Source organism: Acinonyx jubatus, chromosome D4, assembly GCF_027475565.1.
Source record: "Acinonyx jubatus isolate Ajub_Pintada_27869175 chromosome D4, VMU_Ajub_asm_v1.0, whole genome shotgun sequence".
In the NCBI taxonomy this organism is placed as follows: Eukaryota; Metazoa; Chordata; class Mammalia; order Carnivora; family Felidae; genus Acinonyx; species Acinonyx jubatus.
The window spans coordinates 62,865,434-62,880,094 of NC_069391.1; the positions used below are offsets into that span (position 1 = coordinate 62,865,434).

The 14,661-nt window shown below is 40.0% G+C and overlaps 1 protein-coding gene across 11 annotated transcripts in view; it reads left to right on the forward strand.

The window, feature by feature from the left end:
- CDC14B (cell division cycle 14B) overlaps positions 1–14,661 on the forward strand; it is a 138,068-nt gene that overhangs the window by 81,278 nt on the left and 42,129 nt on the right. For 4 of the 11 annotated variants that reach the window (XM_053205152.1, XM_053205151.1, XM_053205156.1 and 1 more), the window contains 3 exons: positions 2,459–2,597; positions 2,765–2,924; positions 3,658–3,755. In XM_053205152.1, the coding sequence (XP_053061127.1) occupies positions 2,459–2,597; positions 2,765–2,924; positions 3,658–3,755 (397 nt within the window). Of the gene's footprint in view, positions 1–2,458; positions 2,598–2,764; positions 2,925–3,657; positions 3,756–8,890; positions 9,037–13,561; positions 13,679–14,661 lie in introns of those variants that run through there. The other 7 variants (XR_008291200.1, XM_027048211.2, XM_015068304.3 and 4 more) reach the window with 3 other exon arrangements.

Genomic DNA, 14,661 nt, shown 5'->3' on the forward strand with positions numbered 1-14,661 from the left:
ATTGTGTTTGCTGGGTCCCCAGCATTCATGTTTTCGCATGTAAAATCCCAGCAGCCTCCAAAGACTTAACTCATTCCAACATCAGTTCCAGATCCAAAGTCTCATCTAAATGTCCTCTAAGTCATGTAATGGGTGACACTCCAGGTACAATTCATCCTGAGGCAGAATTCCTCCTGGTCTGTGAACTTGTGGAACCTGGCAAGTGAAGTGCATCTAAAATGCAGTAGTGGGACGTGCATAGGGTAGATGTTCCCATTCCAAATGACAGAAATCAGAAAAAAGGGCTTGACAGGTCCCAAGCAAGTCCAAAACCTGGCAAGGCAAATACTGTTAGATGTTAAGGCTCAGAAATAATGCTCTGGCTCCATTCTCTGTCATGCAGGCCCACTGGGGTAGCAGCCCTGTCCCTGAGCTCGGGCAGAAACAGCCTGGCCACTGACCACAGAGGTGACCCCCACCCTCTGAAACTCAGGAGTAGACAGCCTTGCCCCTGGGCTTATGGTGGCAGTGACAGCCCTGTTGGCCCCTTGGGGGTATGTTTCTCTTTTCTTGAAGAGAAACATGAGATATGTTTTTAGTGAGATGTTTCTGTTAGTCCTGTTTAGAACCCCAGGAATTTGAAAGCCTTTATTTCATCCTGTATGTATCCCCTTTGTTTCATCCTGACAGTGTGTCTGCTGGTATAATCAATCCCATCACTATTTTTGGCTTCTGCTGAAATGGCTGATTAAATCCATAGGTAATCAGTTTATGGAATAGATCGTTGACTATACCCTTGGTGTTCTCTCTAGAACACACCTTCTCACTCTGCAATATGGATAGGCCTAGAATTTTCTAAATGTTTAGTTTCTGTTTTGCTTAACAATTCCTTCTTCAGTTGATTTGTCTTCTCTCACATTTTACTATAATCAGTAAGGAGGAACCAGGCTGTACTTTCAATACTTGGCTTATAAATCTCTTTTGCTAAATATCCAGGGTTGTCACTCACAACTTCTACCTTCCATAAAGCAATAAAACAATTTAGCTAGGTTTTTTTTTTCTTTCTTTCTCTTTCTCTTTCTTTCTCTTTTTCTTCTCTTTTCTCTCCTTTCCTTCCTTCTTTCTTCCTTTTTTTTTTTTTTTTTTTTTTTTGCCATTTTCTAACAAGGATTGCCTTTCTTCTGGTTTCTAATAACATGTTCCTCATTCCCATCTGAGTCAGAGCCAGAGCCAGAGCCAGAGTCACTGTTAATGCCCATATTCCTACCAACAGTCCCTTCAAGGCAATCTAGGGTTTTGCTAACATTGTGCTTTAAAACTTCCAGAGCTTTTACAATTACAACTCCAAAGCCACTTACGCATTTTTATATATTGTCACTGTAACACACCACTTCACAGTACCAGAATCTGTATAAGCAAGGGTTTTCTAGAGAAACAAGCAATGGCATGTGTATATATAGAAAGAGATTAATTGTAAAGAATTGGCTTGGGTGAATTGAAGGCTAGCAAATACAAAATCTGCCATATGAGGTGACAGACTGGACACTTGGGAGAGCTTATGGTGCAGCTGAGGTCTGAAAGCATACTGCTAGGGAATTCTCTCTAGCTTGGGGAAGATGGCCTTTGTTCTCTTCAGACCATCAACTGATTGGGTGAGGCCCACCCACATTATGGAGGGTAATCTACTTACTCATAGTCCAGCAATCTAAATGGCAGTGTCATCCAAATACACCTGCCAGACTGACCTACAAAATTAACCATCACAGCAGGTAATGATAGTAGTCTGGATGGGAGTAAAGAAAGGATAGCAGGAATAGAGTTAAAAAAGAAATCTATATGAGGGTGCCTGGGTGGTTTAGTTGGTTAAGCATCCAACTTTGGCTCAGGTCATGAGCTCACGGTTTGTGAGTTCAAGCCCTGCATCGGGCTCTGTGCTGACCACTCAGAGCCTGGAGCCTGCTTCGGATTCTGTGTTTCTCTCTCTCTCTCTCTCTCTCTCTCTCTGCTCCTCTCCTACTTGTGCGCTCTGTCTCTCTCTCTCTCAAAAACAAACATTTTTAAAAAAATTTTTTAAAAATCCATGTGAAAATAGGAATAGAAATAGCGTAGAAAAAAACTGTTAGGGGAGAAAGTATAAGATTCTAAGCCCGTGTGTTTGGAAAGATGATGCTACCATGAACAGAAAACTCGAAGTAGAAAGCAGTACTAACAGTCTCACTTAGAAAGTGATTTTCAGTGTTGACTATATAGAATCATCTGGGGGGATTTTAGGAATCTCCATGTCCAGGCTGTCTCACATACCAATTAAATCAGAATTCTCCAGTATTTTTTAACACTCTTCAGGTGATTGCCATGTGCATCCAAACTTGAGAACCACTGTTGAGCGGGGAAGCAGAAACCTTTTAAGAAAAATTCTACCTCCCCTACAAAATTCTGGAGTACATGAGACCAGGTCCGTTTGGTTTGTTTCTGTTTCTAGCTGGCCTTGGACGAACGGGCACTCTAATAGCCTGCTACATCATGAAGCATTACAGGATGACAGCAGCCGAGACCATTGCTTGGGTCAGAATCTGCAGACCTGGCTCAGTGATTGGGCCTCAGCAACAGTTTTTGGTGATGTAAGTAGACAGAGAGCTTTTGTAATTCCTGAGGGAACACATGGGCCTGGCAAATGATAGGAAGTAGATTTTTTCTTAGTCACTAACAACAGATAGTCGAGTAGGAGAAAGTTGTTTGCATGTGTCCTTCTGGAAAGCTATGTTTTGATGTTATTTAAATGCTCTAGGAAACAGGCAAGCCTCTGGTTGGAAGGTGACTATTTTCGTCAAAAGTTAAGGGGTCAGGAGAATGGAAAACACAGAGCAGCTGTCTCAAAACTCCTCTTGGCTGTTGATGACATTTCAATCAATGGGGTCGAGAATCAAGACAAGCAAGAACCTGAACTGGTAATCGAACCATCCCTATCGTGCTGTTGTCATTGTTTTCAGTGCTGTTGAGGACCATATAGGGCATGGGGGAAATTGTAGATAAAAATAATAAAGCACGTTTTTGAGGGATTATCGTCACACATTTTTTTAATACTTACAGCTCCCTCTAGGAAACTTTTACTCAAAATAATTCAAATAAGGTCATATGGCCATAAAATGGAAGGTTTTTTTTTTATTTTTTGTCCTTTTGTTTATTTACTCACTAGGCACTGGTGGTAAAAAGAGGTATGTGAAGGAAGCCCTTTAGATGGACCTAATGACATTTCCCCGTGCACCTGCACCCCCAACCCGGCGTTTTTTCCATTTCATGACTGTTGATTTAGGGAACTAGTTGTTCTCAAATGGAAAAGTTTATAAAGAACCAAGCAAGAGTTTAGGGGTAGTGGTACTATATTAAGTGGTGGTGAGTGGATTGTGAAATTTTACAAAGAATGTTTTCATTATTGGAAACCCATCATGCCTCTTCACTGTCAGTATGTTTTATAACAAGAGTGCTGTTGGGTTCTGTGTCTGTGAATGTCAACTTTTGGTTGTCTTGAAATGTGACCCGTGTTTATTTTTGAAAGCAGCAAAACACTGTAGAGTTCAGCAGTTCATTTGTATGTGTCTGTCTGGGTAAACATAGCTGCTATGCTTTTGCCTTAATAAGTGCAACTGAAGTCACTAGCTTAGTGTCTCTTTACTTATACAGTACAGTGATGATGACGAAATCCATGGAGTGACACAAGGTGATAGACTTCGTGCCCTGAAAAGCAGAAGACAGTCAAAAACAAACGCTATTCCCCTCACGTGAGTCTGGTTTCCTTTGTGTGGTTGATGTTATTTAATATGTACATGAGCACTTTATCTTGTATGTTTTTCTCAATAGTTGCATGCCCATTATGCCACTTTGAAATGCTTACTTACATTATTTAAAATCCAGGGATGTTGCCCAAGAAGCTCTTGGCCATACTTTATCTCCATCTTCTATTGTAACCTCACTAGCCTGTATAGAAAGGAAAGCATTTTCCCTATGGATAGTCACCACGTGACATCCTCAGGAGAGTGGCAGCAGATGTAAAACCACAGAATGACAGATTTGTCCATAGTTATTAAAATTGTGAATTTCCTTAAATTCACTACCATATTATAGGCAGTTTATTTGGATATGGTAGAATTTAATCTGTGATGACATTGTGGCTTAATGTCATATTTTAGGGTAACAATGAACTAGATTAGATGATTATTTTTGTATTAATTTTTGTTGAACTATTTTCAAGTTATAGAAGAAGGTTTAGTATGGAGGTAGGAAGTTTTATAGTTAGTGTGTGTATGTCCACATGTACTTGGTTGTGTAAGTTGTTAGTTGGGATTCAATCTTATGGAATATCCCAGATTGTTAGAGAAATATGTAGAGTTAAAAAACTTGGTCATTACACTTTTTTTCTAGGATATTCTTTCGTAGATGCTGTAATCTAGGCTGTTGGATTTCTTCCTTTTCATTGTGGGCTGTCACATTTCCATTTATGTTTTTTGGTGATGGAGAATGGAGATAAGTCATTTTGTTTATTAGTCAGCATCTTACAATATGGTAAGGACCTGATGGCATCATAAATGTTCATGGTAGAGAAGAACAGGCCTTCTTTTTAATTAACAGTGCGTCTTCGCTGGCATCTCCTTGTTATATTAACTAGAATTACACAGAACGCATGTGTCCTCATAGGCTACTCACGGCCTTGGGAGGTTCTTAAAAGACCCAAAGAAAAGAATGGGGTTTTTCAAAAAAGGGCCATGTGAATGAGAGGCGTCAAGTATTGATTGTAGGTATTTACTAAGCATTCTTTGCAGCTTAGTGGTGCATCACAAAACTGAAGAAGCTTTAAGAATAGTGCACTTTATATAATTTATTTAACTTCAAATGCCATTTTGTTTTTAATTTTGTTGTCTTCATCTAAGGCCTGAATGTTTCTTTTTATTTAGAAATATTGTAGTCCCTCCAGATAATCATCCTGAAGCGGTAAGAGACATGGTAGAGGAAATAGGTACTGCCCTGGAGCATTGCTCAGACTTCACTGTGCATTTGAGTCTCCTGGGAGCTTGTGAAAATGCAGATTATGGTTATTGGGCCTGGTCTGTGATTCTGCATTTCTAGCAAGCTTCCAGGTTTTGAGGCACTGCTGGTCCAGGGACCACACTTTGAGTCGCAAACCCTAGAAAATGGGTGATTTGTGGGTTGCTTTTAGTCATGCCTAGGTGTTTTGTTTTTACAAATCTGCAACATCAGTTTATTTCTCAGTAACTTCTGATCAGAAGGCATGTTGGGAGTTGGGATGGGAATTCTGCTTTATCTAAAGTTCTGGTTAAATAGGGCTTATAGGAAATTTCCTTTAGTTACTCTGAGCCCGCTCCCTTGTGAATATGTGTTCCAGAAGGTTCACGTCACTTGTTTTCTTTTCTACAGATCAGACGATAAGGCTCTTTCATAGCTGATAGGTTTGTGGTAATATAAAAGAAAACCATGAACAAGACTAAAATTCTAAATACTATTGGAAACCAGCAGGTGACGCTAGGTGTGATTACATTCACTTTGGTGTGTGAGGTTCTCCAGGGTGAAAGCTGAGCAAAGTCAGTGATGGTTGAAGGAAAGACCAGCCTCTGCTATCACATGCTAGTTACAGAGTTACCCCCCACCGTACCCACAAAAGAAATAAAGGACATGGCTGGCCCTTTTCCCTGAAGCACTTAGCCTAATTTATAAACCAAGGAAAATGGTAAAAGTTAAAATAAATAAAGCGCTAGTTCAAGTTCCTGTAATTGTAACCCTTAAAACAGTAGAATAGCCTCCAAACTGTCCCCCTCCCATACACATAATCAACAGGCTTTTAGGCCACAGTTTATTTTATTTTACTTTTTTAAATGTGTTTTTATTTATTTTGAGAGAGAGTGCAAGCAGGGGAGGGACAAAGAAAGAGAGGGAGACAGAGAATCTGAGGCAGGTTCCATGTTCTGAGCAGTCAGCATAGAGCCCTACACATGGTGTGAACGCAGGAACCTTGAGATCCGGACCTGAGCTGAAGTTGAATGCTTATCCAGTTAACTGAGCCACCCAGGCGCTCCTAGTCCACACTTTTAAAGGAAAAGACAAAATGTTAAAATCCTTTTAAGCTCTTAAGTATAAAAACCCTGGGGGGGTTTAGATTTCCCTTCCTTCTTTACAACATTTTACTTACCCTTTCTCTGCTTTTTCAGACCCTCCTTGCTATTAGAATCCTCTTTTATTGTCGTATTTGTAGTTCTTTTGGTCCTAGAAGAAGAGGTCACTTAGGGATTTCCTTTCCCTCCCAAGTGTTTGTTGTTACTTTAGAAATAAAAGTTTCCTAAGATAGAGTTTTGAACAGCAGCTTGGGTTGAGAAATCTAAATTCAGTCCTTGCCTCCTGATTTTGACTCCTTTATCACTTGTGGGTAACCTATTTTGCTTCACTGTTGGTACTTAGATGAATGAAAATACTTAGGTGAATGAATATAAGATTTTTAAAGTTTTTTTTTTTAATGTGTATTTATTTTTGAGAGAGAAAGACAGAGCCTGAGCGGGGGAGGGAGAGAGAGAGAGGGAGACACAGACTCCAAAGCAGGCTCCAGGCTCTAAGCTGTCTGCACAGAGCCTAACACGTGGGGCTGGAACTCAGGAACCTTGAGATCACGACCTGAGCTGAAGTCAGATGCCACACCCAGGAGCCCCAGTGCTGGTGATTCTTTTTTTTTTTTTACATTTATTTATTTTTGAGAAACAGAGTGAGACAAAGCGTGAGCAGGGGAGGGGCAGAGAGAGAAGGAGACACAGAATCTGAAGCAGGCTTCAGGCTCTGAGCTGTCAGCACAGAGCCCGACGCGGGGCTCGAACTCATGGAGCCATGAGATCATGACCTGAGCCGAAGTCGGATGTTCAACCAACTGAGCCACCCAGGTGCCCCTCCAGTGCTGGTGATTCTTAAGAGCAAGTTTATAGTACACAAAATAGCATTCCAATTACTGTTTTCTATTTTACAAACAGTATTTGGGGGAGGGTTAAAATTGTTAGATATTGTAAAATAGTCCTTTTCTCAGGGAGTCTGTCTGATCCCAACTGCCACGAAGACAGTAAATCATGTAGCGCCATGACCTTGAAGTGACCTGCAGGACATGATGGCACGTATATTATTGTCTGTGCTAAAATAGATTTGGTAGATTTTATAATTTCATCCATGCTGCCTGTCTTTTCTGTATAGTGATGATTTCTGCTAGGTTTGTTGGGGTTAAATGAAATGGTACATAAAGAATGAAGTGTACTCTACCTGGGAATAAGGTGAAAATATGGATCTAATTTGCCTCAAATCCTCTTTAATAGCACAGTGTGGATGAGTATGTGTTTCATCATTGGGAAATAATTCTTATGCCAGGAGCTTTATTAGAGGAACAGTGAAAAATCTGTAATGTGGACACTTGGATATTTTGGCCATTCTGCCGTTAAGATAACTGTTAAATCAGTAACTGCAAATGAAAGTTGGGGTGGATGAAGAGTTCTCTAGTATTCCTGGGCCATTTATTCTGTTCTGTCTAAATACTAAGCCCCTTCAATCTTAACATTTATTAGTAGGTTTGTGTTTTTGTGGGAGTGTAACTTGCAGGGTGAGATTAGATTTGATTTCAGGTTCATCCTTAGTGTAATCCCTTGTTGCTAGATACCATACCAGGGTGCCTGACACATAGTGTTCAGTGATTCAGATGACAAGGACACCAGTAAAAATGGCCTAGTAAGCCAGACCAATCATTTATGACTTGATTCATGCAGTACTTTGCACAAAGTGAATGCTCAATAATAGCGCCTTTTATATTTGGTCACAGATGTGTCCAGGTGACCAGTTGGAACTATAGTAGCTGGAATACCACTCTTCCAACTGTGAGGTTTCCTTCTTCACTGCCAAAAACTAGACTGCTGGGTTAAGAAATCCTGAGCTGAAAGCTCAGTTTGGCCACAGGAGGAAAACGAATGAAGAAAACAATGAAGGAGGGGTGCCTGGGTGGCTCAGTTGTTGAGTGTCCCACTTCAGCTTAGGTCATGATGTCACGGTTTATGGGTTCAAACCCTACATTGGGCTCCGTGCTGACAGCTCAGACCCTGGAGCCTGCTTCCGGTTCTGTCTCCCTCTCTGCCCCTCCCCGGCACTCTCGCTCACTCGCTCGCTCTCTCATGCGCTCTCTCTCTCTCTCCCCCCTCCCTCTCCCTCTCCCTTTCTCTCTCAAAAATAAATAAACATTTAAAAAAATTAAAAAAAAAAAAACAACTAAGAAAATAGATATGGTGTTAATACATGGGGGAAATTGCCCTCATTTTGTGTTGCCCAGGGTTGGACGTGCTTCTTTATGCCTTATATGCAGAATACGCAGTTTGCCTTAGCTCCCAGATGATCCAGCGTATGACTCCATGGAAGTTAGATCACATCTGCTATGCCGTGTTCATTTATAATTGTGCCTTCTCTGAATCATTGTTAATTATCAGGCCATAGCTTCTTGTTATTGTTGGTTGGTTAGGTTTCCCTCCTTTTTCTCTGGTTTGGTTTAGTTTTCTGTGTGTGCATATCATGTGCTTTTTGAAGAATTTCAGTCATGTAACTACAACTCTGATTTCCGTATCACACAGTTAAGTTAACATGGGGCAGTTATCCCCCATGAGATTAGAGGTTAGAGGTCGGGTCTAACCTTTTGTTACCAAATACCCAATCAGCTGAAAACTGAAGGTAGCATTTTCTCCCCCAGCACAAAATAGCAAGACTCCATCCTTGTTTCCCACCCCTTTGTATCTATCATAGGGTGTCTAAAATTCACACGTGGCTTTATTTATTTATTATTTATTTATTTTGGCTTCCCAATTTGAACATCTGTTCTTTCCCCTTCACCCCTTTCCAGATGTTCCCTAGCTGTGCTGACCTCTGCACTGTGTAGTGTTGTCATCTGGTGGATTGTTTGTGACTACATTCTTCCCATCCTGCTATTCTGTCTCGATGGTTTCAGAACACAGTAGCCGTCGGGACCCTTTGACAAATAGCTGCTGTGTAAGTGTCCCATTCCATTTCTCTACGTGGTCCCCTCTGGTGGCCAGTGTGTTTCTCATGATGCATGTTTTTCTCACTGTCAGCTCTCCTAGCTTTATTGGTTTGCCTCTTTTCAAAGGTTCTTTTTCTGAAACTTCTCAATTAATGGGATGGTGGCGGGAGGAGGTCTTCCCAGATCCTTTCATGTAGGGATGTTAAAAATAACAAACTTTGTTTTTAGGTTGTGCTTATTACTCTTAACAGATTTTTTGCAGTGGCAATTTATGAAGTCACTGGAATAGTTTCTTTTCCCTATCAAAAATATTTAGTGAGTTTGGGATAATTGGGGTGGTTTTCATTCAGTCAGTTTTCCCTTGTTTTCTAGAGTAAATGTCTTTAGCATATCCTTTTCAATGTAGTGAAAAGAATTTGCCCGCTGATTTTCTGCTGTTGATAGAGATTTGCTTTTGTAGCTGTGAGGTCTAGTGAGCATTGCATCGTGTTTCACCTCTGACTCTGCCATTGCCCTCAGCCAGCAACTGCTTCTCTGCGAAGTCTTCTGTCTTCAGGAAGCAGAATCTTCTCCTCTGCTTCGTTTCATGTCCTCCCCTCTAGAGTTAGTACAGTTTTCAGGAATGATGTTAAATGGAAATGGGACAGCAGAGAAGACGGGATTCCCTTGTTCAGCCTTGTATTTCTGCATGACAATCTCTATGCTTACTTCCTCCCACTTTCCTTCTTTCCCAAAAGTAATCAAAATGCCCTTATTAGGTTAATATTGCAGAATTTGTATTCTCTTAATATCTTTTATCCTTCATGAATACCATAACAGCGAAGAGACTGTGGCAGGAAGCTTTCCTGGGGAACACCTTACAGTTGACACCAAACATAGGAAGGAGGGTGTGTTCTTTTTTCTCTGAAATTCTTCCTTTAGCTCATATTTCAAGAATTTATTCTCTTGTTCCAACTTGGACTTGGGAGTTGTAAAAGAATATGAAAGTTCCTTCTAGGATCTCCTCCAAAGTGGAATTCCATTTCAACCAACTCTCATAATTTGTGGCTTCATGGAGTATCTTCAGATGGCTTAGGAAAGACTTAAAAATGCAGCAGACTATTCTTTTCAAAAGTAAGGAAAGGCTGCTTAACATGTTCCTATGTATGACATTTTCTTGACTATCTTATCAATACAAGCTTATTATTACATAGATAAGCTATATTTCTGACATAGATGATCTTTTTGTTTTTTTTTTTCCTTTATTCCTCTTAGTAAGCTTAGATTTTTGCATATTCTGACTCGATCATCATGCACTGCACAGATTTATTCCTCTCAAACTATTCCGAGTGGGAAAGGTATTTCAAATAGGTGGAGTTCTAAATGGGTGGAGTCATTGCTAATAATACTCAGGCACTTCATGAATGTATTTCTTTTCCCAGGGTGAGTAAATGATTTCTATCAGGCAAGCACCTTTCTTTTTAATATTCTACGTAAGATACAGTCTTTATTGTTACTACTGGTATCTGCCAATGCATTTGTAGACCCAAAGCTGAATATTCATTTTATCCTGCTTGATTAATTTGGAATTTACAGAAACAAAAGCTTTAGGCAGTAACAATGATGTGAACAGATATAATCCTTGTAGTTTTCTTTTGAGGTGGCCACTTGTACAGGTGGCATTCACCTCTGTTGGCTGATGACGTAGCATGGCCTGATCATCACCTGTCATGCCTGGAAGACCAGACTGTACCAGTGCCTCAGATGGCTGCGCCAAACTCTGGGACAATGGGAAAGGAGTCTGTGAAGGTTGCAGGGCTGCAGGCCTATCATTTGGAAAGCTTGTTGTGTGTCAGTGGTAGACAACCAAGTGTCAATAGTGCGTAGTTGTACTGATGGATTCTTTTCTTGGAGTTGAACATTTATGTTCAAAGCATTTTGTGTTTTGGGAAATAAGAGGCCTGGCCTGTCAATTATTTGCATTGGGAATACTGGGACTCAAGAGGAGTCGCAAAAAATGTGAACTGCTGTATGGGCAAGAATAAGTATGAATTTGTAGAACATTGCTCTGCAAAGCCATGTGATTGGCCTGGTTTGCAAGGTGAGAGGTAGCTGGTTCCCGCTTACCCTGTAGCAGAGTGAAAACGTCACATGTGTTTGTCAGCTTATTCCACTTTATGTTGTTGTGTGTAGTTTATCACAGGTAATACCTAAGTGTAGTTGCTGGGGGGTTTTCCAGTTGATTGATGCATAACCTACAGGTAGAGTAACTGCTCTGTTAATACAAATATCTGGTGATGTGACTCTCTACTGCGATTAATGCTTTCCAAATTTCTGTTATGCTCTTATTTTTTAAAAAAATCAACAAAAATTATTTACACTAATTTTACAGAGAAATAGATACTTTTTATTTTATTTTTTTTTAACTTTATTTTGACAGTGAGTGAGAGCGAGCGAGCACAAGTGGGGAAGGGGCAGAGAGAGAGGGAGAGAGAGAATCCCAAGCAGGCTTCACACTGTCAGTGCAGAGCCTGATGCAGGGCTCAAACCCATGAACCATGAGATCATGACTCGGGCTGAAATCAAGAGTCGATGCTTTAACCCACTGAGCCACCCAGGTGCCCCGAGAAACAGATACTTTTTAAAAGATGTTTCCTGTCAGCCTAAAATTGGATTTAGCAGTGATTTCTGTTTTCAAATGGTAAACCTTCGTAGTAGTTGTCTTAAATTTCCTAAGCAAGTAATATATTGGCTCTTGTTTCTGTTCTCATATTAATGATTTCACAGTGTGGTGACTATCTATACTTTTGGCCGTAAGTGGCCTCAAATTATTTGAAAAGTAGATGTGATATTTCCAAAAAGCTAAGGGGAGTCTCATTTTCTCTGTATAAATGGAGATAAAAACCAGGAGCCTTGCTGAGCAGGTGCAAGGCTTCAGGACCACCGTGGCAGTGGCACCACACATTGGGCTTGGGCTTCGGAAATAGCAGAAGTTTTGTTGTTGTGCTTTATTTTATGAAAAATTCTATATTCAGATCCTGTTAATGATACAGAGACTATTAAATAGTCTCCTGTCCTTTCCCTCTCCACTTGATATAATCAGATTTTTAAATAAATCCTTGGTTTCAGAGGTAGAATTCATATGCCTCTGCGGTTGGTTGCCTTCTTTGATCAAACAACTATGTCTGCATGTACCTTTTCTATTTTATTAGAGTGATAAAACTTTATGAGAAATTCTGAGTTGAGCATTGGCTCATTTACCCAGAATCAGTTTCCCTCTGAGATGGAAGGTCCTTTCACAGGCTCTGGGAAATACTCTGGGGATACAGCAAAACCGCTGAGAGTAGCCCCACCCCTCCCCCACCCTTCCCTAAACAGCTTGAAAACCACTGGCCCCCAGGCTTCTGCTCTGGGACAATGCCACCATTGTGTTTTTAGTGATGAGAAGTTTAGCATTTTACTAAATGCTGATGCTGAATATGCTGTGGTTTGCATAATATTAAAAATGTGCTAATCTTTGCTACATTATAAGGACCTGGCCTTGGTTAGTAACTTATATGGTGGTAACACAGGCATAGGAGGTAGGTATACTAGTTAGCTGTAATGGTTTCTTTTTACTCTTGTGAGTTGGACATGAAAAGAGGAAGCTTATTATTAAGGCAGTGTTTTCTCTTACAGATAAATAAAAGCTGAGTACATATAAATGTATGTGTGCCCACGCAGTTCATTGTTTTCGCCATTATCTTTTGAAGGAAAGAATTGCATATAAAATCTTTTGATGTTTTCTGTTTTCCCTGTGGCCATTCAGTGAGGAATTACGAAACACCCTCTACTTTTGAGCAAGGTCGTCTATGTGGGCTTTTATCTGAGGGTGTTCTTCTGACTCATGAATTTGCCTCCTGGGCAACCTACACCCATAGGCATCAATTCCTTGAGATTATTTTAGAGTTTAATTAAATCAGGTTTTTCAAAGAATTTAAACAGTTTTGTATTCATGTTAATGGTGCTTAATGATTTAATTAAGTAGGTTATAATCCAGACAAATTCAAATTTTGCTTGAACATATTTTTAAAATTTGAAATATTATGTAAAATTAGTATTGATTTGGCATTTATTGCCCTTACTTTCACCTCTGAAGAGTGACTATTGTAGATTTTTATATTCATATTCTTTAGAATTTGGGGTTTTTAAATGAAATCTTATTTTCAAGAGTAGAATTCTGAGAACCTACTTTTACTTTGGGACACAAAGATTTTTTTTATTGATTGATTTCTTTGGTGTGGGAATTGCTTAAAATGCCAGGTCATTTGTTTTCCAAAAGCAAAGTATATTCTGGTTATCTTTGTATAACCTTTATGGGGAAATGAGATGCTTCGTTCAAAAGTCTTTGATGTGAAAATGTGTTTCAGATTTTTATCGGCAAGTGTGTTTACGGAAAATCCTATGAATTCTCAATAAAATAATTTGCACTAAAGTACAACAATGCCTTCCTCTGTCAGGTATTTGAAAATTGTTTCAGTGAATATAATCTTATTTTTTTCCAACTGTTTTCAGAGTAATTCTTCAGTCCAGTGTTCAGAGCTGTAAAACATCTGAACCTAACATTTCTGGCAGTGCAGGCATTACTAAAAGAACCACCAGATCTGCTTCAAGAAAAAGCAGTTTTAAAAGGTGAGAAAAGAATCCTACTCTTCTGAAAAGTTCCAAGCATTGGTTTTCCAGTTTAATCTTCTGGATATAGAAATGAAAAGAGGAAGAGAGGAGAAAGCACAGTCCCTAAGATGGACAATTAATCAAATGTGTTTGACTTGTTCATCAACTAAGAAAATCTGGGCCATTTTTAATGTAGGGTTTGTTTTGTTTTTCAGAGGTGGTTCTGAACACTGGAGATGTGTCTCAGGGTCAGAATATGGGGAAGTTGAGAGTGTTGTACTTATAAGTTCTTGAATTTCCAAAGCTCTCTCTGTCAGGACTCAAAGGAAATTTTTCTGTATAGCAGATACAGCATAATTGTTGGAGAATTAGCTGCAAATAAGTGTGATGGTGGAATATGAGAACTCCAGTGAGTTTGGGATCCTTTTTTACCTAGGGCCTGGTCTCTTAGCCACAGTCCACACCACACCCACGGGGGCTCATGCTTTCACCAGGAGCCCAGCACCTTCCCTTCCTTCATTATTACAGGCTGTGACAAGAAAATACACATGTTCCATGACCAAATCCATTACTCACTGTTGCGTTTGGATGTTTATCATTAACTAAAGGCAGACATTTCATTTCTAACATATTCCAGAAGCAGTTCCCTTTTGAGGGAAGAGCAGATAACCTACTTAACTGTCATCTTATGAATAGAAGAAGGCAGGTACCCTTTTTGTGTTTATGTATCATTGCCTGGTGTTAACATGTGTGGTCCTGTGCTCATGGCCCAGCGCCTGTCTTATAATAGACCACAACCGGCCTGAAGATAGTCTAAACCAGACTTTAAAACATCCTTCCCTATTTTCCTTGTTTCTTTTTAACTTCTTGCCTTCTTGTCTTTGAGGCTGTGGGACAGCCGAGTTAGTCTCCGGGGTGCAGGGCCCAGCAGCCTGTTTCCTGAGGGATTCACTACAAACCAGAGAACTCTGTGGTGTGTGTATGTGTTTGTGTTTAAGGAA